This window comes from Silene latifolia, chromosome 7, assembly GCF_048544455.1.
Source record: "Silene latifolia isolate original U9 population chromosome 7, ASM4854445v1, whole genome shotgun sequence".
Classification (NCBI taxonomy): domain Eukaryota; kingdom Viridiplantae; phylum Streptophyta; class Magnoliopsida; order Caryophyllales; family Caryophyllaceae; genus Silene; species Silene latifolia.
The window spans coordinates 35,224,349-35,247,937 of record NC_133532.1 but is presented as its reverse complement, the minus strand read 5'-3'; the positions used below and the strand labels follow the sequence as shown (position 1 = coordinate 35,247,937).

Here is a 23,589-nt window from a genome sequence, read left to right as displayed (position 1 = left end):
TAAGATTAACAATCTAATGGTTCCAAGAGTACTCGATAACTCTTTGCGTTCATCATTCCAGAATTTAAGGTTTAATCTTGGGTTACCAATTTGAGTCTTGCATCATCTACATGATATGTCATTCTAGTTTGGTTTAGAATATAATCACCTTGATAATGGGCTAGCCATACATCAAATCATGGTGTATAGGGTCACATAAGTGAAACCTCTTTTGTATCTTAACAAGTTTATATTCTTATTTAGAGTTTATGCACTTAATAGTCACAATTAAGTACAACTTTAAACCCAAAAACTAGATTGAGTACACAATGACTCTATCTCTCAACATCATTGTTGCTAGTCGTCATATTCTAATCATCCTATGTATCAAATACAATGATGAAAACCACCACCGGTTTCTAATATTGACGAAGTAGTATTAGCAAAATTTATGTCAATCAAATAAACATTTAAAGAAGAAGGTCCTATTAGATGTCCCACAACTAACTTGTTGATTCTTCAATAATTTGGGGTAGTTTCCTTTCTAGCGTCCAACAATTAAGACAATGGAAACTTTATCGGTCGGGATTGATAGGTTTAGTATCGTTATTCTCAATAACTTAACTTTTACCATTACCTTGTATCAATTCCATTCTAGTTTACCTCTTAGAACCTCGTCCTTTTCTTAACGGTTAAGAGAATGCTCCCACTCATTTCAACGAGTCTTTGCTTAGAAAAGCAAAATTGAATTTCATGAAGACTACTCTTCAATTCATTTGTTTAGCATTAAAACTTTCATTGAAGTGGTTGCGGTATTTTGGTCAATTACGATTTCTAACAAATCTAGTCACCAAAATGATTTAACGTTTCAAAGTACTTAACTCAATTAAGCACATGAAAAACAATTCATTGTAAGTAGATATGTTAGTCAAAAATCAAAAACCCTTTTGATCACGAATAACTTTCATCTATACTCTTCATAAGAGATCCTTCCAATGGATAACACGAGGTTTTAGAAAAAAATTCATATTTATCTTTAGTTACGATGTTTTAATGGAGATTTGAATCGAAATGATATCGTATATAAATTGTGGTTAAGAAATAGAACGATGCGACAACGGAATGATGAAAACTAACATTTATCGTTATAATAATACTTGTAAACAAGTAAAACATTTACATAGTGACCTCTACCCAACTATGATAAATGTTTCCAAGATCCAAATTCATATTAACTTGGGCACGGTGTAGCCGATTCATCCCTTATCAATATAACTCGGTGGATTAACTCTTTAATCGATTATACTTTTAGAACTCTTGGTCGATAAAATTACATTAATATTTATCTTAAGCCCAAAACACATCCGGCTATGGTCGAGAATACTTTTGTTGAGTTCAACCCAAATTTCGAATAAATGTGTCCATGATCCAAATCCACATTAACTTGGGCACGGTGTAGCCGATTCATCCCTTATCAATATGAATTCGGTGGATAGACATTTATCACCCACTTCCCCTACGTAACAAGGTTTGTACCCCGGTGTGGCCGAGCGCACTCCCTCACGAAATAGGTTTTCATGGTTTCTACTTTTTGGTAAGGCTAAGTCTCAATTGTTTATTTTAGCGAGAGGTCATGTCAATTTATTATCTATCACGTTTTAAGTGAAATAAAGCGGTGAACTACGATAATTGTAATTGACACGGTCGATAAACTCGATTTAAAATGCATGTTTAGTTATGGCGATTTAGCGATGCATGCAACATATAAATAAAATGCAAAGCATAAAAATAAAATCCTAGTATGGCCTTCCTAAAATAGTAAATCTAATAAACTATTACAAATTCGGAAACCAACTCCTTTGGTCCCTTGAACTTCGGTCTTGGCACGCATCTCGAGGTAACACTTTCTTTGATGGACCGTCTTCTCGAATGGCACCGTCTTCAAGGAACTCCGTAATAATTAAATTACAAAATGAATTACAAAACTTCCTATTATACATTTGTAATAAAAATAAAAATAAATCTATTAAATTACAAAACGGTGATACGAGATCACAATAATTACAACCGAATCGATATTCCCATACATTTCGGGTAATCTTATCTTAATAAATACAGAAACATTTCATGCATCCACATTGATCCACGTCACCTTATGCAATTTTCTTTTTCTTTTTTGTTTTTTTCCCATAAAATAAATAGTGGGCCCCATTTGCCAGTTGGTTGAATTAATTTCTTTTTCATTACAGATTTATCGTGTTTATAATCGGATAAGTTATACGCACCAAAAAAAAATCTGATATAATGATTCTTATTTCTTTAATTTTACAATTTTAGAACATTAAGAACATTAAGTAAATAATATAATATAAAATATCAATACAATGTTCCCAAAAATTGAACAAATTAAAATTGATAGAATAAGGCTTAAAAATTAATAGCTATAAAAAATTACGGAGTAGTTACATAAATCTTAAATAATTTTTTAAGCATACAATTACCAGATTTACTTATTTTCTAATTCTAAAAAAAATTACCATTTGATTCTCATGAAGTATAACTATTATCAAATAAAAAAATAACGTGATATTTTTTTTATGAATAATGAAAAATAATAAAAAAAAATCTTAAAAAATGACTTTAAACGCAAGAAGGAAAAATAATGAATTCATCACTGCCGCTAACAAAATAAAATTAAAAGAAATAGAGTATACAATATTCATGTATTTTGGTTAACATTTTTTAAATGTTAATCATTATATCAATGATTTTAAAAATATACCCGTGCAATTTTGCACGGGTTGAAAACTAGTACCAATTAAAAACTAAGGCCATACTAAGTAAAATTACATAATTCAAAAATTACATAAAATTAAAATATGACAATCATAAATAAAATGCAGCATTATAATATGTATGAACATGCTAAATTTTATGCTAAATCGCCTTATAAGAGCCAATATCGTATATTTATCGGTTTTTATGGATTTGCGTGATTTAACTTATTAAAATCACAATATTTACATAAATTCATATTTATGTACAAGTTAATTACCCTAACCATCTTTGGACTCAAAACTTAGTCTCCACTAACATTTTGACAATAATTAAACTTGATTTCGTAATATTGTTCATAAATGGACCCCAAAATACAAAATTATGCTTTAAACTTCAAATTAAATTATAAAAAATTTCAAATAATTTCAAGTTTTGAAATTTAAACTCATGAACATTCAAAATACCATGACACTCATAATGTTCAAATCTTAGGTTAAAAATTCCGAAAATTTATCGAGGAAAACAATGTTGCGGTTTATCGGTTTTAAAAAATATGACCATTAAAATATGAGAAAAAATATTTTCATAAACTTTTCACTTTTAGATCTGAAATATATGATAAAATGCAACATGTGACTTTTTTCCTTTAGTCATGAAGTATGTTTTAGCATTATTACTAATTATAGTCACTATTTATGTGATTTTTCATCAAAAATTCATAAATCATGCAAAAAGACTTCATTATAGCCGAATATGTTACACACATCTTGTAAAATTGCATGTGACAACATACTAAATTTCCATGACCAGATTCGAAATCTAACTCATATTAACCTATTTACCCATTTAAATACGATTTTAACTTTAAATATTCATATTTCAAGCAAAACAACTTATTTTGACATGAAAATTTACAGGCCATCATTAGATAATATATGTGAAAACATATCCAAAAACCACTGAAAAATTCGAAGTTTAGCTATTATTCGTCCAAAAATGACATTTTTCTCATAAAAATCACATTTTAATGCCAATAATACATAAAATGAACAACAAAATCCATAAATAAACCAAAATGTCCTAAAAATCACTTAGGACCAGAAAATTTTAACATGCAAAATTATTTCACGATTTATCTTCATAAATCCTAAATAACAAGTTTTATATGTTAATTAAATTAACTCGGAAAAACTAACCCGATTTTGCATGCAACAACCGTGATGCTCTGATACCACTTGTAAGAAATCATATTTTAAATATCACATATTTTAGTTTAAAGTTTTAGTCATAAAAACTTAAGGATCTTATGCATGTAAAACATATAAATAAGTGTAGAATAAAACCGGTTCCTTACATTGAATATTTCGGTTTATGGGCACAAGTAAGGTCTCCTACCTTCACTTGTTCTTGAGCTATGATGAGTAATAGGATGATCCTCCAAAGACTTCAAGTATAGAAGCCACTCCTCTTGATTGCACCCAAGATTATCCCTTATCTCTACTAAATAATATGTGCTAAATATTTGTTTAGTAGTTTACCTTAAAATTGATTACAAACACTCATATATTACACTAATAATATTAGTAATCTTTTATGAACAATTTGAATCAAAAATATCATGTTTTGATGAAGAAAAAGATGAATATGTGAGAGAAGAAAACTTTGCATGTCTTTTTAATGGACAAGCATAAAGAGAATAAGTAGAGGAAAAATAATCCTCTAAAAGGTGGAGGAGGATCACGGTTATGGGAGGTAGAGGACCAATATATGGTCCTTCCGTTTTTACTTTTGTTCTTATCTAAACCTTAGGCATGTAAGGCTAGGTAAGTAGTGTCATGATTGTGTTATTTTAGCTTATTAAAATAAACTACCACCGTCCACTAAACCCTCTTTATTTTGGTCCATATTCATAAAATGGACTACCATTTTATTTTGTCAATTTGTCATTTGTCACACAATATGTCACATGTAGTATGGTACATGTTATTAATTAATTTTAATGCACATTTATCACATAAATATCATTTTATAAATTAATTAAATTACATTCAACAAATTGACTAGTGATACTTGATCATATAAATAAAATGGGTCATTTAATTATAATTCACAACATCTTGTAATTATAATTAACCATTCATTCTTATCTCTATCGTTTCTCAAACAATAAGCAATTTTTGTAATAAAGCATTTTTATTACTAAAACAAATCTTATTTAATCCCATTACAATAAGATATCAATATTCTCTCTCACTAATGGAATTGTTCAATTTTAAGGAATTGATCAACTTGTATCGTCATACAATTAATCAACTTTACAGATTAGGGCATCATCCTTTAGGTGTGACCTTAAGGGATCAACTGACCACCACCATCCCACGACAGTAACGTCAAACTCTAGCAAGCCAATCGTTACCGATTAATGTTGATCAGTTGACTATATAATGAATCATCCCTTACGTATTCTTAAAAATGAGATTTAAACATGTGATCATCATGATCCACAATTGTGATCGCATTATTGTCGGGGACACTCCAACATATTGTAGTGGAATCGAGTTAGTTAATATCTTACAATTCCTACGAAGTTTTGGGTCTCGGAGCCGAGTCGGTCAAGACTTTACAACACCTACAAGTCGACTTAATTCTTCCTATTCAACAATATGCATGGTCTAAAAAGACTTGAGTTGGTTTATGTCTTACAAGTCTTGTTGAATGGATAAGAGATTCATGCTTGGTTGTCAATCAAGCATTTCATCAAGCATAACATTTGCATAAGTTGAAACTACAACAAACAACCATTCATATGAACTTATAAAGTAAAGATCTACCCCATGATTAACTCCCCTAATCCCCCATTAATCCTAGTTAGGAGACTACTCACTCATGATCATGGAAAACATGCTAATAATGGTGTCAATCATATTAACAATTCTAAATATGATGAAAGAGTAAAACAATAAACAAGGATTAAGTAAATAGTAGAGAAATTGTACCAACTTAGGATGATCAAATAGAAAGCAAAGAATAATAGAAGAAAACTTGATGAATGATGAAGAATTGTCAATTCTCCAATACACCCAAATAGTCTTCAAATTACCCAACTAAATATAAGAACACTTGAATAATTAAGGAAGGATTAAGATATGTTTAAGATTGAATTGTATGATTGGATTGTATTAATAACTTGGATTCATCTAAGATAACCTTCTAATAAAACTTTATTAACACTTATAAAACTTTATTTAAACTTGATGGTAATATCCTATTAAAATGGAGTATTTATACTAAGTACAAGTATTAGGGTAACTAAGAGCTTAAATGACGATTAAGTCCCTTAAATGAAGATTAACCCCTTGCAAGTCCTTTATGGAGACGCTCGACCTGCCCTTGTTGGACGCTCATGCTGTAAGGAAAAATGCCCGTCCTGCTCAAGGGACGCTCGGGCTGAGCTTGAAGACGCCCGCCCCTCTCTTTGGGACGCTCGGGCCGAGCTTGGAATGCCCGTCTCAAGGGTCAGCTTTTCTTCTTCTTCATTTGGTTGTCTCATGATCCGTGGGGATCATTGAGAAGTCGTGGGGTCCTTCATCATTGCCCAAATACTTGTTTTATTGACTTAGGCTTTTAGTATTGGTCTCCTCTTTGTTGCTTGGTCGTTCGATGCGATCCATTTAGCTCTGTTTTGCTCCATATAAGCAAGGTTAGCATTCCTCTCCTACCAAGGACACAAAACCTCATAGAATATGCAAAGTAGGAAGCTAAAGATATGAAACGAGCCTAATGCATGCAAGAAAGTATAGGAACGAGGCTAGTTAGGAGACTTAATGTGTGTAAATACGAGTCACATCAGTTAGTTATTTCATCAGTTCTTTTCATTTTTCTTCTATTCTCAAAAGGACTTTCATCAACTTCAAACGACGTTCAGTCCTCTCCATATTTTACAATCAAATCTAAGGCTAGGGTTCATAGGTTTTGGGGATTTTTATATCCTTGCGATCCTCGGATTTTGGGTAAGATCTCTATGTTGTTCTTTTATTATTTTGTTAAGTTTGTTTAAACGCTAATTTGGGTGATTTGGGGTTTTTGGATACAAATCAGATTATGATATGTAGTTGTTGATTATTGTTGTAGGTGACGATGTGGTACTCTTGTTGAATTGTATGTTTGGCTGCAGTTATAGCGAATTGCGAAAAAGGTAGGGTTTCCCTACTTAGTTTACTTTGTAATTAAGTTTAAGACGATGTTGTTTGTTGTACTGACATGATTATTGGATTTTTGAGATTGTTTAAATTGGAATTGGCTTGTTATATTAGTATTGCTATTTAGGCTGTTGTTTGTCTATGTTCGCGAGGTGCGCCCTCGGCTGAGTGGAGACATCATCACGAATGGCTTCACGCCCTTGATTCTCCCCTTGTGGTTCCCATCATAAGGGTGATGTGCACATTAATGGACATGGGTTATTCGCTCTTGTTGTTCAGCGGGGATTAGGTTGTAAGGCTGCGGTTCCTACTGGCGGTGTGGATTTCCTGTTGCGATGGGTAATCTGGCAGGCTACACACTTTAGTGTGTAGTCAGTGTTTGGTGATGAATTGGAGGTTAGAGGAATGTGAATGGTTGATTTGGATGCTTATTGTTGTTTTCTTATCTTGGTTATTCAGTGACTGACCACGGGTAAATGTTTTGAAAACTGTGGTGATCCATTCGGGGATGGTGAGCAGTAGTTTAGCAAGTAACCATATGGATAGCTCACGGGATCTGGCTGGGATGGAGTCATCACTAGTCTTGAGTTTAGTCTTCCTCTATAGTCTTATGACATTTTTTATTTCAGTTTGGATATCAGTTGGAGACGGCTATATTTTATATTTCCAGTTTTCGTTTAGGTTGTACCCACATTAAACTTTTAAACTTAAAGTATGTTTCTTTATGGTATTCTTTGATTACTATACCTCGGGTAACCGAGATGGAAGCGTCTATATGCGCTAGGTTCGTTTTAGTACGGCACCTTCGTGTATGAGGGTGTTACCGTCTTGCTAAAGGCTCTTTTGTAAATGGAGGTGTTACATCCTTGAACAACCCATCTTACTTTGTTTCACACAATAAGTCCCGTGTCATCCAACGTCTTTCTAAACACTCATCTTATACCAATTACAGTTTAATCCTTTCAAACTGTTGTAGGTCTTCTTGTATAGCTATTATCCAATCTGGTTCTGAAAGAGCTTCTTTAATATTGGTAGGTTCAATGGTTGAAATAAAGGAATAAATCGAACAAAAGTTGTTCAAACATCTTCGAGTTTGAACTCCTTTCTTCAGATTTCGAAAAATGTTATCCATTGGATGTGAACCTTTGTATTTTTATTTCATAGAAACTTGAGGCATTCCTTCATCATTAGAACTTGAGTTACCTACTTAAAATGATTGGAATTAAGAGTTTTTCCCCTGAATTCAATATTGAGGTTGTAGTAGAATCAGGTATAACTCTGGATTCTATGTTTTGATTTGTTTTCAAAGTTGTAACATCATCAACTATAACTTTACTTTCTAAATTCTTGTTTTGAGAGGAGGTTGTAGTATCATCTACTACTGTCTCAACTCTCTTCCCTTTATCATTTGAAGATTTTTTTAGTTCATCTTTTGTGCCCTCAATTTCCTTTTCTTCCTCAACCAACTCTAGAGGATCATCCCCGGATAGTCGAAAATCTGGTTCATTTTCATCTTCTTCTTCATCCTGTATAGTCTTATCAAAAGAAGCATTTTGATAAAAGATTACATGGATACTTTCCTCAATGCATAATGTTATTTTATTAAACACCTTATACATCTTTCTATGATTAGAATAACCAATAAAAATGGCTTCATCACTCATAGAGTCAAACTTAGTCAACCTATTATTGTCATTGTTATATGCAAAGTATTTACTCCCAAAGCAACGCAAATGGGATATATTAGGTTTACGACCTCTAAGGAGTTCCTAGGGAGTTTTCTTCAAAATAGGACTGATCATTGCACATTTGTGTATATAGCACGAAGTACTAATAGCCTCAACCTAGAAATTGCGAGGTAGTCCACTACATAGAAGCATAGTACGAGCCATATCCTCTAAGGTTCTATTCATATGTTTAATAACACCATTTTATTGTGGAGTTCGTGGTGCAGAAAAGTTATGCCTGACACCATTCACTCTACAATATTCTATAAATGCTTGATTATCAAGTTCGGTGCCATGATCAGTACGAGTAGAAACAAGATTAGACTTATACGTATTTTGGATGAGTTTCATAAGGCATACAAAATCATCAAAAGTCTCATCTTTGGAATGCAAGAATATAGGCCATACATTTCTTGAATAATCATCGACAAGAACGAAAACATACCTGGATCCACCTCTACTTCTTACCTTCATTGGGGCACATATATATATCTATATGTATGTGTTCTAAAGCCTGAATTGTGCTTACCACTCTTTTGGGCTTGAAAGACGATCTTACATGTTTGCAACAAGCACACGTGTCACACATATTCTCTTGATGAAACTTGATTTTAGGCAAACCTTCAACCAAGTCCCATCTTTTGAGCTTATTCAGAATAAGGGAGCTAATGTGACCAAATATTTTCTGCCATAAACATAGATCGTCTAACGTGGCTTTCATACACGTAAAAGAAGTTAGTAGGAACAACATTTAGATCTACCTTATAAACCTTTCTCTTTCGTTGACTTTCAAGAATAACAATACTTCTTAGCTCAATTATTATGTGACAAGTATCAGAATGAAAAACAACTTTGTTTCCTTTGTCACATAATTGAGAAATACTCAGTACATTATGCTTTAGTCCTCTCACAAGATAGACATCACTAATAGCATGAGAGGAGGATACACCAACCTCGCCAATACCAATAACTTTACCTTTCTTGTTTTCTCCAATGGTAACCTTACCCCCATCAAAGTGTTCAAGAGAAAGAAATAAATTCTTATCTCTAGTCATGTCCCTTGAACATCTGTTACCAAGGTACCATAGATTGTTTCTTTTTACTAAAACCTGCAAGACAATTTAGAGACAGTTTTTAGGTACCCAAGCTAGGTTGGGTCCATTATGGTTAGACATTCTAAACACCATATCCTTCCTTACCCAGACTTGTCTTACTATTTTCCTTTTGTTAGATGGGTAGGGTTGTCTTAGAGGCACCCTTGATTTATGTGAGTCTCTGCATCTATATCAGGTTAAGGTCTTTTGGGGTGTGGTTCTTTGGATTGGGGTTTCCTAGGTTGCTTAGGAGGTTGATTCCTTTTTGGTTCATTAGTTTTCTTGGTATTAACAAACCTCATATCATGGAACCATCGAAAATCATTATTTCGCACTTCTTCATGATTTGGCTCATGTGTAGACTCAATATCGTCATCTATTTGTGTGTCAGAAGCTTTAAATAACTTGATGCATTTATCAAAATCTTTCATATGTTTGACACAGTTTTCTAAGAGATGACCCGCATGACCATAATAATTGCAAATCAAGTATTCAGGTACATCAACATATTTTCTTTTTCTGAAATCGCGATCAGAAGGAGTGGATTTTCATTTAGAGTGATCTCTATGACCATAACACTCAGGTCCTAAACCCATTTTCATATTGTTGTCAGATTGCTCAGTTAAGAAGTTTAGAACATTTGTGCTACCTTCCCATGTGTCATGAACCATTCTAGCATGTAAAAGATGTTCTTTTAAGGACTTTATTTCTCCATGACATTTAGAATGGTCAACGTCATGTTTCTTTTTAAAATTGTCACGGATGTTTTGAATTTTTTTATTAATAATGAACACTACATATGAATGTTATTTCTTAATGTCAGTTATTTAAGTTTTAGATTCTTTCAATTGCTCAGACAGAGAATTAATTTCCTTTTGTTGATCTAAAACTGCAGCTTCTCTAGCTGTTGCCTCAAATTTCAGAAGTTCATTAACCTTCCTCATTTCTAAGGTTATAGCTTCATTGGCTAGAACCTTGGCTTGGAGATGTTTAATGTTGAGTTTTAGCTATGCATTTATATCTTCATTAGCTACAACTTTAGACTCAAGAGCTATTTTCCCAGCCTTTGCAGATTCTGAAGTTGTAGCCGTATTAACCATAACTTTTGAATTCAGCTTCTTTGTTTTGGCGTTCAAAAAATGATTCTCTTCAGCAATATCAAGAATTTGTTCGTGATATTTATCAAGAGTTTGTTCAAAATAATCTATTAAAGCACTTTTGGACAGTTTCTTAACATGCTTTTTAAGACGAATGAAGTTTACCTCTTCGTCTTCATCATCCAAATCTGATTCGCCTAATAAGTATAAGTCTAATCTTGAGCTATCAACGTCACTGTCTGAAATTAGGTCAAGGCTAATGTTGCTCATGCATAGATTAGCGACCTCTTCTCCTCATTATCATCATTGTCAAGTTCTCTCCAGCAGGATGCCAACATAACTTTCTTGAACTCGTTCTTGGATTTCTCTGTTTTGGATTTTTCTTTAATTTTCAACCATGTGGTACAATCCATGATCATATGACCGGATTCTCCACACTTGAAGCATCCTCTAATTACAAATGATGATTTAGGCTCATTGGTCTTCTTATTGAATGACTTGTTGTCATTAAACTTTGATTGCTTGCCTTTGAAAAGGGCTTTCTTAATTCGTCTAGCAAACAACACTGTCTCATCTTTGATGTCAGGTTCTTTGTCACTGACTAAAGTTTGCAAGGCCATGCTCTTCACTTTCACTGGCTCATCATCACCCTTGTTAAGGATAAGCTCATGTTCCATAAGCGATCCAATTAGCTCGTGATAAGTGAGCAAGGTAAGATCTCTTGCTTCTTCAATCGCAGTGACCTTAGGCTGCCATTTTTTTAGTGAGGCTTCTAATAATTTTCCTGACGATGTCCTAAGAATCGAACTTCCTACCAAGGTTTCATAGTTCATTTATAATAATAGAGAAACGTGCGGACATGCTATCGATTGATTCATTTTGCTCCATTTTAAAGAGCTCATAAGGTTGAATCAACAAGTCGATTATGTATTTCTTGACTAATGAAGTACCTTCGTAGGCCATGATTATCCCATATATTTCCTTGGCTGAATTACAAGATGAAAATCGTTCGAATTCAGTCGAAACCATGCCATTTTGCAACAGGCTCATATGGCTATCGAATTTTTCTCTGCTTTCTTGTAATCAACCTCAACATATTCGTCCACGTTTTTTTCATAGGTAATGCCTTCAGAAGTGGCGACCAAAATTTTATTTCGTCCCTTCTGAATGATTTTCCAACATTCCCAATCATGTCCTTCAGACGGGACATTTGAGATATTTGGAATCCACTTAACACGTGATATGCAGCGGAAAAATAAAAAATAATAAACAACGGATCAGCTTCTTTGTTGTTAGGCAATCAAGAGAACGAGGCTCTGATACTAATTGAATAGTCTATTGATCAAAAATACTCAAGAGAAGGGGCGGGGGGGGGGGAGGGGCGAAGTGAGTTTTGAAAGTTGTACCCAACTTTTTCGATTTAATGTATGAGCGTGGTAGATTAATTGATTGTTCAAAGTTTATCAATTAAAACTAACTAATCAATCAATAGTGCAAATTTTAAATAACTAAAAGTAAACAAAACAGGAATGCACGAGACACGACGGTTTTTTAAAGTGGTTCAGTTTCACAAGTTGAAACCTACGCTCGCTATTCTCAATTAATTATTTAGTACCTTTGTACGGATTACAAAATAACTAACACACTCGTACAACTAACTCTAGTTTTAACTCAAATGAGTATTGTAAAATACTCGACTTACTCATACGTTAATAAGAAAGTGTTTGATTGTTCTTTCGATGTTCACACAATTGAACGTATAAAAAACGAATCTAAGCACTATTATCCTATAACATATCTTAAGAAGTGATTGCAATATAGAACACAACTTTTCAAAACGATTTTCTAAATGCAAAACAAAAATGCTTACTCGATTAAGATATAAAGTATTGACTCAATTTGTTTCAACGGAATTTTTATTACTCGAAAAGTTAATCGAAATGAATGATAAAACATAATTCCTTTTATTCACAATAAACTTCCTCTTTCATTTTGACACAAAAATTAAGAAAACACACTAACCCACCATATAAATAAATTTGGACCATACAAATACACTACCCCACCATACAATTACATTTGGACCACAAAAACACTTATCAAAAAAGGAAATAGGGAAGTTATTGTGAATAGACGGAAATGGAAATAGGGAAGTTTATATTGAATAGGAAGGAGTAGTATTTATAGTAGATAAGGAGATCAAGGTCTCATACAAAACCCTAGAGTGCCGTCACATTTTGTGTGAAATGTTGAACAAGAAAGCAATCTTTATCTTCTAGTTTTGCAACAATAATATTCTATAAGATTAGAAAGAATATCTCTTAATAATACAAAAGAGATTAACAAATCTCTACTTAAATATTATACAAGATTTAATATAATGCTAAACTTGTACAAGGGTTTATCGTGTGGGAGGCAACGGCTCATATGCCCAAGATCCACAATCAACGAAACCTTATGTTAGAATATTAGGTTGCTTATGATAGATTATGGTTTAGACAAATAGTTCAGAAAACCCTAGATAGCATTTTGCAACAACTCATAAGTTGTTTTTGCTAACCAATTGGGAGATCATAAACTCAATTGATCTAATGAGGATCAAGGATCTCATTTCATTATAAATATTTTCTCTTTTAAGATTTAAAATTGAAACACGAAAATTTGATTTTTAAAAGCCAAAAATGGTGTTTTACATTGCAGCTCAATGTTATAGCAAAATCACTTATAACATTGAGTCTCGTAGGCAAGGTTATAGCTGAAACGACTATTTCCTTATTTACAAAAATCAATTCTTAAAATAAAGCTAAGGAAAGACGATCAATAGTATCTAATCTTCCTCGGGATCTTCAGTATGCGGTTCATCTCTTCACTTTTATTATAAGCTCTACATCTTGAGCTTTATCTTGAGCTTCTTAAGATTTGCCCTTGTAAATTATTATTAGCTTGAACGACCATTAAGATTGTAGCTAAAGCAACTCCAATATTACTTCTGAAGTTTTCAAATTTATAACTGTAGATACCCGGTATTTGTAGAGTCCCTAACAAACAACCGATGATTATTGGACTACAACATGTTTCGGAAATCGCTACGTTTGATCGACGATTTGTATAACTACATGTCGGAAAGCTCAGAAAATGGTTTCGAAAATGAAAACATTTTAAAACATTTAAAAAATACATGTAGTGTTTTATGCACGACGACGAGGTTGCAATGACAATAACTAGAGTCAAAACTGACACCGGACAAAAACCTACCCGAAATTCAAATTCCATCTCCAACAACGAGTCAAACACAAGTCAAACACAACAAACTAACCCCACATAACACCCACATACTAAGTATACACGGTATAATTAGTGAGAAAGCACAAATCATATCCTAACAAAACCTAGGATAAAACAAAATACAAATTCCAAACTTCCGAAAAGGATAGGACGTCCCATTATCTCGCGCCTCTTTGTGTGGCCAGCATACCCACGTCGTCCAACATGCACAACACCACACATTCCTCTATAAATACCCCTAAAGAACCCTCATTTACAACCGTGCGAGGGTCCGCCCTTTCTTTCTCCCTTAAAATTCTGGGCCTCGACTTCTAAAATAAAAAACCGACACATGTTTTCAACTTAATGATTGAAAAAACGAGCCTTACACATTGTTTGGTACCGTCATCTTGCATTAAAATCTCATGGCTTACCACTTCGACCAACTACACTCAAAAGTTTTACACTTTGCCGATTTCTCGTCAAGCAACCGAACATGTAAGTATGAGGGTGTAATTAATCATCTTCTTTCATGTTCTTTTACCGTTCCATGACTTTAATATCATAAAACATGCATAATACGATTCAAACATTGGAAAGAGCGAGCCGAAACCCAGTTTTGGCCTGAGATAGAAGCCTGATGCCTCGCCTACGGGCTCGCGCCTGTATGGCTTCTCAGGTCAGAACTCAGCGTGTTTGAGTTCATCTTTCCTCAATGTTTTATTTCTTTTTTTTCCTTTCTTAAAACGGTTTTTACTATTTCAAATCATTTTTATGATAAACATTTTTAACCATAAATTATAATCACCCTTGGTTCTTTATGCCATGATGGTTATTTATGTGTTTCAGTGATATTATTTGGTTAATTATATTTTAAAGGGTATTTTAACACCCTTTTCCTCATTTTAACAATTTTCCTCTTTCAAGCACACTTGCCGGCACTTTAGTCATATTCATAATCATCCTTGGTTCGACATACCATGTCGGTTTAATCCCCAGTACGATGATAAATTTTGACTAATTACAAAGCAATGAACTTATATAATTAGTTCATATCAAGCCCTTTCCATTTTATTTCATTTTATTTTTCACTTTGTCTTAACCATATTGCATGTTACCCTTTGCTAACATATGTGCCATGTCGATTTAATTTGAGTTCGGTGATAAAAAAGTTGAACAAATACATTTTACATGTTTATTTACAAAATTATTCATGTCAAGCTTGCAAATCCAAACCCGACAATGAATATCATCAACATAATGATGGATACTCAGAGTCGTATTTTGTATATACAGTCGTTGTCTTAACGACCTTTTCCAGAAAAGCGGTTTTAACAACCTTTTTGCAGAATTAGAAGGTTAACTTGGGCTACTGTCTCACCCGCGCCCCAATGCCATTATGTTATTTATCTTTTACAAATGCAGGGGCAGCCCCTCACACCGCCTATAGGCTCGCGCCTCAATCGCTGCATGGCTCTGTTTCTGCCCCATTTTTATCACTTGTCAAGGACTATCTCGATTTCGGTTAACCCGAATACATGACGGATCAGATTGACGAGATTATATTTTACACTTCATGTTTTAAACACACCCTTTTTATAGAAATGGATCGTGTTAAGCACCGTAAGCCTAACTTGGTAAATGGATGTTTAATTACCGTCTTTGCATGCAAATAAACTCTTAAATCCAACACGACATCAATACTTGATACTTGGATAAACAACCGACAAATTTCATAGGTTAGGTTTAAACTTATGGATGCACATTCATGCATTTAACCCGTCTTATCAACTTTTGCACTTAATCAACGAAGATCGATCTGTAGAGGCCGCTACCGCGGGCGGGATTGGGGGTCCTATTAAAGGGCTTCCTAATACGTACGCTCACCTCATATTTAGAACCTTTGGATAGTGGATGGCTTTATCTAGGGCGCATGAGATTCATTCTAGCGATAAGATGCTAAAAGAGGGACGATTCCTTATCTTTAGTACCTATGTCAAACACTTCTTTGTGCTTCATTTGATCGAGGTATAAATTTGATTTCAAACGGTTTCCAGGCATCCCGTAATTATTTGGTGGCGACTCCGGACATCTATGCATCGTTTTTGAGGATTTCATCGAGACGAAACTGACCAATCAAAAGCGATACAGTCAAAAGCATTTCTACGTTACCGAACTTGGCTTTCAGACCGCTGCATGTCCGCAGGTCGGCGTGCAGGTGGCTCATGTCCTCAGATTGGCGACTCGGCTGGGGAAACCTAGGACACTTACGTATTTGTGATTCCTAGATGGTGAAACTCGAACGAAGTCTTGGTTGAAGTGCATCATTTGATATTACGCTCACAAGTCGGGTTCCTTGTTTGGGTCCACAACCTATCCTTTATCGACCAATAGGCTCGTCTCGTCGGTGTGAGTTTTCTCATCCCCGCGTTTCTAATCCTGATTGCGTCAAGCATACTATTGAAGTCACATAGTTCGGTTTCATCAAAGAGCATTCACTTCCTACGTGAATGAGGCTAGGGCACCAACCTTACAAATTTTGTTTGGAATGGCATCCCTCTCAAAAATCAGGGATTGATCGCTTGGTGTGTAACGAACCTTTTAAGCCAAAACAGGTGTCCGCATTATATATAATGAATAGTGAGTGCTTATGTGATATGTGATCATAAGTCGTTCCATGTCATTTCCAAACTTTGGAAAAACCCTTTTCGCGTCGTTATAATGGCCATTACAAAGCTCGGTGGAGAAATTCGTCATAAACCTCCATCCGGTATATGCAAATCTTCTGAGATACCAGAACATCAAGACCATCCAAAATCTTAAAATCCTTCGAACCCGTATTAAGGATGACCTGCGCCATGGCGTCTTGGCCAAAACCATGGGTAGAGGCTATCAAGAGCCTACATCAATCGGGCCCCGTCGCTACAGTTAAACAACCAAGATCAAGGAGGTCAACCTCCTAGAACTAACTGTAAAGAAAGCCGAACGTTCTCAAAGGACGTTCACCAATTTAGGGTCGATATATGTCAGCACCCTGAAGAGGCTCATAGAACAAGGGAAATTGTAACTGATCAGGCGCACTTCAGATCCGCCTGAGGCGAAGAAACCTCATTTCTGGAACCCGAACGCCAATTGCCAATATTACCAAGGCAAAGACCATGACACTGAAACCTCCTTTAAGCTCAAACACCTCATTCACGATATGATCGAGAAGGGCGAACTGCCCCTTCCTCCACCTACAAAACCAAACAACGAAACAAACCCTTTGAAAATCCATGCCGTTTCAGAATATGATCCAACTCTGGATTGCTCGCACCTTATCTTGCCCGTTGAGGGCAAAATTAATGTTTTGAAAAATGACGCCTCAAACTGCATGTTCGTATTCAGCACCGCCTCCATGCTTGCCATGTTACAGGGAGTCGAGAAGACCACTCCCAGTCTCTCCGAGAGGACCACCCGGCTTGAAGATGCTTATCTGCAGCAGGAGCCAGGGATCAGGGCAACACTGATCAGGCAGTAGGCAGTAATTCCTATCATACTACCCTGTCAACAACCCCTGCCCTGCCTGCCTTGAGAAGTCTCAGGTATCAGCACAAGCTCAACCACCAGCTGCCACCCTGGCCAGCTGAAACATTGACTAACTAAGATCAGAAAAGTCCTAAGGAGCCAGGCCTAATTCACCCTGCAATCAAGAGAAAATCCAACTGAAAGTCAAGCTGCTGAAAGGGACATAAAGCATAAAGTAAATTGCCATTTCTGGCTAAACAAAGAAGGAGCTGTTGCTGAAAAACTTTTGCTTGTCTCTCCATATTTCATATACCACTTCAGAGGCAAAGTCAAGACCCCCACTGCACCCATTCGTCCTTACACTCCCAGCCAAAGCAACACTGCAGCCTAGAAAGCAGCATGTCACTATCAGTGCAGGATTTCTGTTGTTTTCTTGCAGTTTCTTTTAAATCATTTTGTCATCATTGTAAAATATTTCCAGTACTTTAATCATGTCCTAAGAACGAATCCTGGCCCTTGAATGAGATTACTAGGTTAAACTTTGTACCAGATCTCCAAGAGGAAGGCCTATATAAGGACCTCTCCTCCAACTGCATTGAGGCAGCTTTTGATGAATATTAATGCTGAGTTTTCTCTCAATTTTAAATCTCTATAACTTGTGCATAGTCTGTAGTTAAGAGTCAGGCCTGTTAACATCTTGTGCTTAGACTGTAGATGTTGAACAAAGTCTGTTGGTAAGGTTCATTCAATCCTGTGCTCAGACTGTGGGTTGTGTGATCTTGCTGTTAACTTGAGTTGGTAATTATCTGTGCTAGGCTGTGATAATTTCCATGTTAAGTTGTCCAAATTGTTAGCTTGCTTCCCTGTGAGTATTCTGTGGGATTTAAGTTGATAATTATATCCTTTGGTTCCCTCTCAGTCATCAAATAACAATCCAGTGTCAAGCAGTCTGACTCTTCCTGTCAGCCTGTCTTATTTATTCAACTAAAAATACTTAGAGTGTCTCAAAATTCCTGGAATTTTACTCAGAGTTAGTTTAATCAATTAACTAGCTCGTCACCAAATTTCATGATTTTAGTAGACCATTGGGTATTTTTAATTATATTCTTAAGTCTGTTGCATTCCTGAACAATCCAGGAAACTCTTGTCTAGGCAAAGATTGAGTCTTTTGTGTCAGGCTTGGGGTTTGACACTGCAAATTGGTAATCAGAGCAAGGTTTAACACAATTCCACCTTTGTGTTAGTCTTGGGTTGAGAGAAACTGTGAGTTCATTATCCCTACCTACAACAAAAACACAAAAAAACAACCATGAGTGAAGAGAGACTTGCTGGTATTGAGACCAGAATAGAAACCCTTGCAGGAAATGTGGACACACTACTCAATGTTGTTCATGTAGTGATGGAGAGGTTTCCAAACCATGATCCCAGGAGACAGCCACCTCCAAGAGGAAGAGGTAGAGGCAGAGGCTTCTTTATGGGAGCAGGGAGAGGACAACCACCACCTGGGTATGAGTCAGATTCCGAGGAGAGCATCAGAACACAAGAGGAGGTTCCTGAGCACACAGACAAGCATTTAAAGGTAGAAATCCCTGAATTTTTTGGTAGCCTAAATCCTGATGATTTGTTAGAATGGATTAGGGATGTTGAGAAAATTTTTGAGTATAAAGGTTACACTGATGTTAAGGCCTTTAAAGTTGCTAGGTTTCTGGAGGGTCTTGATAAGAATATTGCTACAAAGGTTAGGATGCAACCCCTGTGGTCTTATGATGATGTGGTTAACCTGTCTTTAAGAGTTGAAAAAATGGGAAAGGCTAAGCCTGCAGTGCCTAAAACTACCACTAGACCTTCATTCAGGCCTTTTACTGGTGTCAGGATTGGTAGTACACCCAAACCAGCTGCACCACCTACACTAGACAAAGGGAAAGGCCCCATGAACCAGAAAACCAACCCACCAGTGACTGAGGGAAAGATCAAGTGCTTTCAATGTCAGGGATATGGTCACTTCAGGAAGGATTGTCCTTCTAAGAGGGCACTGACAGCAATGGAAGTAGAAGAGTGGGAAAGGGAAGGATTGGTTGAGTGTGAGGAGGATGAGAGCCTAGTGTTGGAGGAAATGGAAGCTGAGGAGTAATTAGGCCAAGATCAGGTTGTAGCTCACCCTGACACAGGGCACAGCTTGGTCTTATGGAGAGTTATGCATTCACAACAAGCACCCTTAGAAGGCGACCGAGATCCCCGATCTTCGGAGTAGATGCACGATTCGGGAAGGGTTTGTAACTTGATCATAGATGGAGGGAGCTGTACTAATGTGGCCTCCATCACCATGGTCAACAAGCTAAATCCGGTGACCCAGGATCACCCAAATCCTTACAAACTCAGATGGTTAAAAAAGGGAGCAGAGGTTAAGGTTGACAAACAATGCCTGGTCCTATTCTCTATTGGAAAGGTATACAAGGATGAGGTACTGTGTGATGTTGTGCCCATGGATGCTTGCCACCTGCTGTTAGGGAGGCCATGGGAATTTGACAGGAATACAACTCATCAGGGAAAGGAGAATGTTTACAGCTTCAAGCATGAAGGTAAGAAGGTCACCCTGACCCCCTTACCACCAAATCAAAGAAACTATGGGAGCCCAAACATGGCAGAAGAGATCAGTGGTGTACTGCTCTTATCTGAGGCTGCCATGATTCAGGAAATGAAACAAGAACAACCTGTGTTCATCCTACTATCCAAGGAAGTGATTGAAACAGAAGGTTCAGAGTTGCCTGTAGAAATTGAACCTTTGATCCATAAGTTCAGGGATGTCTTTCCAAAAGAACTACCTATTGGACTGCCACCCTTGAGGGGAATTGAGCACCATATTGATCTTGTACCAGGTGTTGTACTGCCTAATAGCCCTGCTTAAAGGAGTGATCCAGCAGCCACCAAGGAGTTACAACACCAAATTGAGGAGCTTATGAGCAAGGGCTTTGTCAGGGAGTCTCTAAGTCCTTGTGCAGTCCCTGCATTGCTTGTTCCTAAGAAAGATGGAACATGGAGAATGTGTACAGACAGTAGAGCCATCAACAATATTACTGTCAAGTATAGATTCCCAATTCCAAGATTGGATGACATGCTTGATGAGCTGAGTGGTGCCAGAATTTTTTCCAAGATTGATCTCAGGCAAGGATACCATCAGGTGAGAATCAGGGAGGGAGATGAATGGAAGACTTCCTTCAAAACAAAGCATGGGTTATATGAGTGGCTTGTGATGCCATTTGGCCTCCCAAATGCACCCAGCACTTTCATGAGGTTGATGACTGAAGTGTTGAGGCCATGCTTAGACCAATTTGCTGTAGTGTACTTTGATGACATACTGGTGTACAGCAGCAGCAGAGGAGAACATCTCAGGCATCTTGAAGTGATTTTTAACATTCTCAGGGAGCAGAAACTGTTTGGCAAGTTGGAAACGTGCACCTTCATAGTTGAAGAGGTGACCTTTCTAGCATACATTGTCTCTGGAAGGGGTATATCAGTAGACCAGGAGAAAATCTCAGCAATCCAGTCCTGGCCAGTCCCTAAAACAATCACAGAAGTTATGGGATTCCATGGATTGGCTTCCTTTTATAGAAGATTCATTAAAAACTTCAGCTCAGTTGTAGCACCAATCACTGAGTGCATGAAGAAGGGAGAGTTTCAATGGACTGACAATGCTCAACAGTCATTTGAAAGAATTAAGAAGTTGATGTGTGAAACCTCTATCCTGAAGCTGCCAGATTTTGATCAGCTGTTTGAAGTAGAATGTGATGCCAGTGGAGTTGGCATTAGAGTAGTTTTAATTCAGGCTCAGAAACCAGTAGCCTATTTCAGTGAGAAGCTAAATGGAGCTAAACTGAAATACCCCTACCTATGACAAAGAGTTTTATGCTATCATCAGAGCCCTGATGCACTGGAATCATTATCTGAAGCCCAAACCATTTGTGTTACATTCAGACCATGAGGCACTGAAATATATCAATGGTAACACAAATTAAGCCACAGGCATGCTAAGTGGGTAGAGTTCTTGCAATCATTCACTTTTTCCAGCAAGTACAAGGAGGGAAAACAAAATGTGGTAGCAGATGCCTTGTCAAGGAGACACACCTTACTATCAGTCATGGGAAACAAGGTCCTTGGGTTTGAATTTATGAAAGAGATGTACAAGGAAGACCCTGATTTTTCTGAAGAATGGATAACTCAGACTGAAGGACAAAGGGTTCCAGGGAGCAGGTATCTCTTGCAGGAAGGGTTCTTATTCCAAGGCAACAAGCTGTGTGTGCCTAGAGGATCTTACAGGGATCTACTAATAAGGGAAGTTCACTCAGGAGGCTTAGGAGGTCACTTTGGAGTCCAAAAGACCTTGGACATCCTTCAGATCGGTTCTATTGGCCCAGGATGATGGGAGATGTACAGATTATTCTCGGGAGGTGTTCAGTGTGTCGGCAGGCCAAAAGCTCGTTCCAGTGGGTCCTTACACTCCTCTACCAGTGCCTGATAAGCCATGGGAATATGTAAGCATGGATTTTGTTGTTGCCTTAACCAGACTCGAGGGGGCAAGGATTCTGTGATGGTAGTTGTTGATAGGTTCAACAAGATGGCTCATTTTGTGGCATGCAAGAAGACCGAGGATGCTTTGCCGATTGCTTGAGCTCTATTTACAGGAAATTGTGAAGTTACATGGAGTGCCAAAAACCATAGTGTCTGACAGGGACACCAAGTTCATGAGTCATTTTTGGAAAACCCTATGGAGGCTTCTGAAAACAAGGTCGTTGTTCAAGACATCTCACCACCCTCGGATGATGGACAAACCGAAGTCACCAACAAAACATTGGGCAGGATCCTGAGATGCATAGTCAGCAAGTCCTTGAGGGATTGGGATTTGAAACTATCACAAGCTGAATTTGCATTCAACAGGGCACCATCAGCTGCAACTGGTCATAGTCCATTTGAGATAGTCTATGGGGTTAATCCACTCATGCCCTTAGATTTATCCAGTGTTCCAAGAGAGGAGATGAACCTTGATGCTAAGGCCAGAGCTGAAAAAATACTAAAACTTCATGAATCAGTCAAGAAACAAATTGAAAGAGCCAATGAAAGGTACAGGAAGCAGTCCAAGGTCCCTCAAAGGAAGAAGGAATTCATGCCAGGTGATCTGGTCTGGATTCATCTAAGGAAAGAAAGGTTCCCAGCCAGGTGAAAGAACAAGTTAATGCCAAGAGCTGATGGCCCATTTGAAATTGTTGAAAAGATTGGATCAAATGCCTACAAGGTGGATTTACCAGGTGATTATGGGGTACATGGTACTTTCAATGTGGGAGATCTCAGTCCTTACTATGATTCAAATGATGAGGAGGCTACAGGCTTGAGGACAAGCCCTGTTCAACCAGGAGAGGCTGCAGCAGGAGCCAGGGATCAGGGCAACACTGATCAGGCAGCAGGTAGTAATTCCAATCATACTACCCTGTCAACAACCCCTGCCCTGCCTGCTTTGAGAAGTCTCAGGTATCAAGACAAGCTCAACCACCACCGCCACCCTGGCCACCAAACATTGACTAACTAAGATCAGAAAAGTCCTAATGAGCCAGGCCTAATTCACCCTGCAATCAAGAGAAAATCCAACTGAAAGTCAAGCTGCTGAAAGGGACATAAAGCATAAAGTAAATTGCCATTTCTGGTTAAACAAATAAGGAGTTGTTGCTGAAAAACTTTTGCTTGTCTCTCCATATTTCATATACCACCTCAGAACCAAAGTCAAGACCCCCACTGCACCCATTCGTGTTGGGGTTGGTGTCCTTAACAGTTAGTGCAAGGACTTATAAACCTCTAAAAGGATCAAAGGGCATACTTTGGTATTATTATCAGTTGATCCACGTTTATCAATAACGGTTGGCTTGCTAGATAAGTTTGACGTTATTGTCATACAGAT

General features: G+C 36.8%; 1 protein-coding gene across 1 annotated transcript; it reads left to right on the top strand.

Annotated features, from left to right (window-relative positions):
• Positions 1-19,968: 19,968 nt before the first annotated feature.
• Positions 19,969-20,550, top strand: LOC141589953 (uncharacterized). The gene has a single exon (XM_074410572.1). It carries the CDS (start codon positions 19,969-19,971, stop codon positions 20,548-20,550), a length of 582 nt encoding a protein of 193 aa, XP_074266673.1.
• The last annotated feature ends 3,039 nt before the right edge of the window (positions 20,551-23,589 follow it).

Bases quoted from the DNA above. Each gene is read 5' to 3' on its own strand.
- LOC141589953 (XM_074410572.1), top strand. From the start codon at position 19,969: ATGGTCAACAAGCTAAATCCGGTGACCCAGGATCACCCAAATCCTTAC.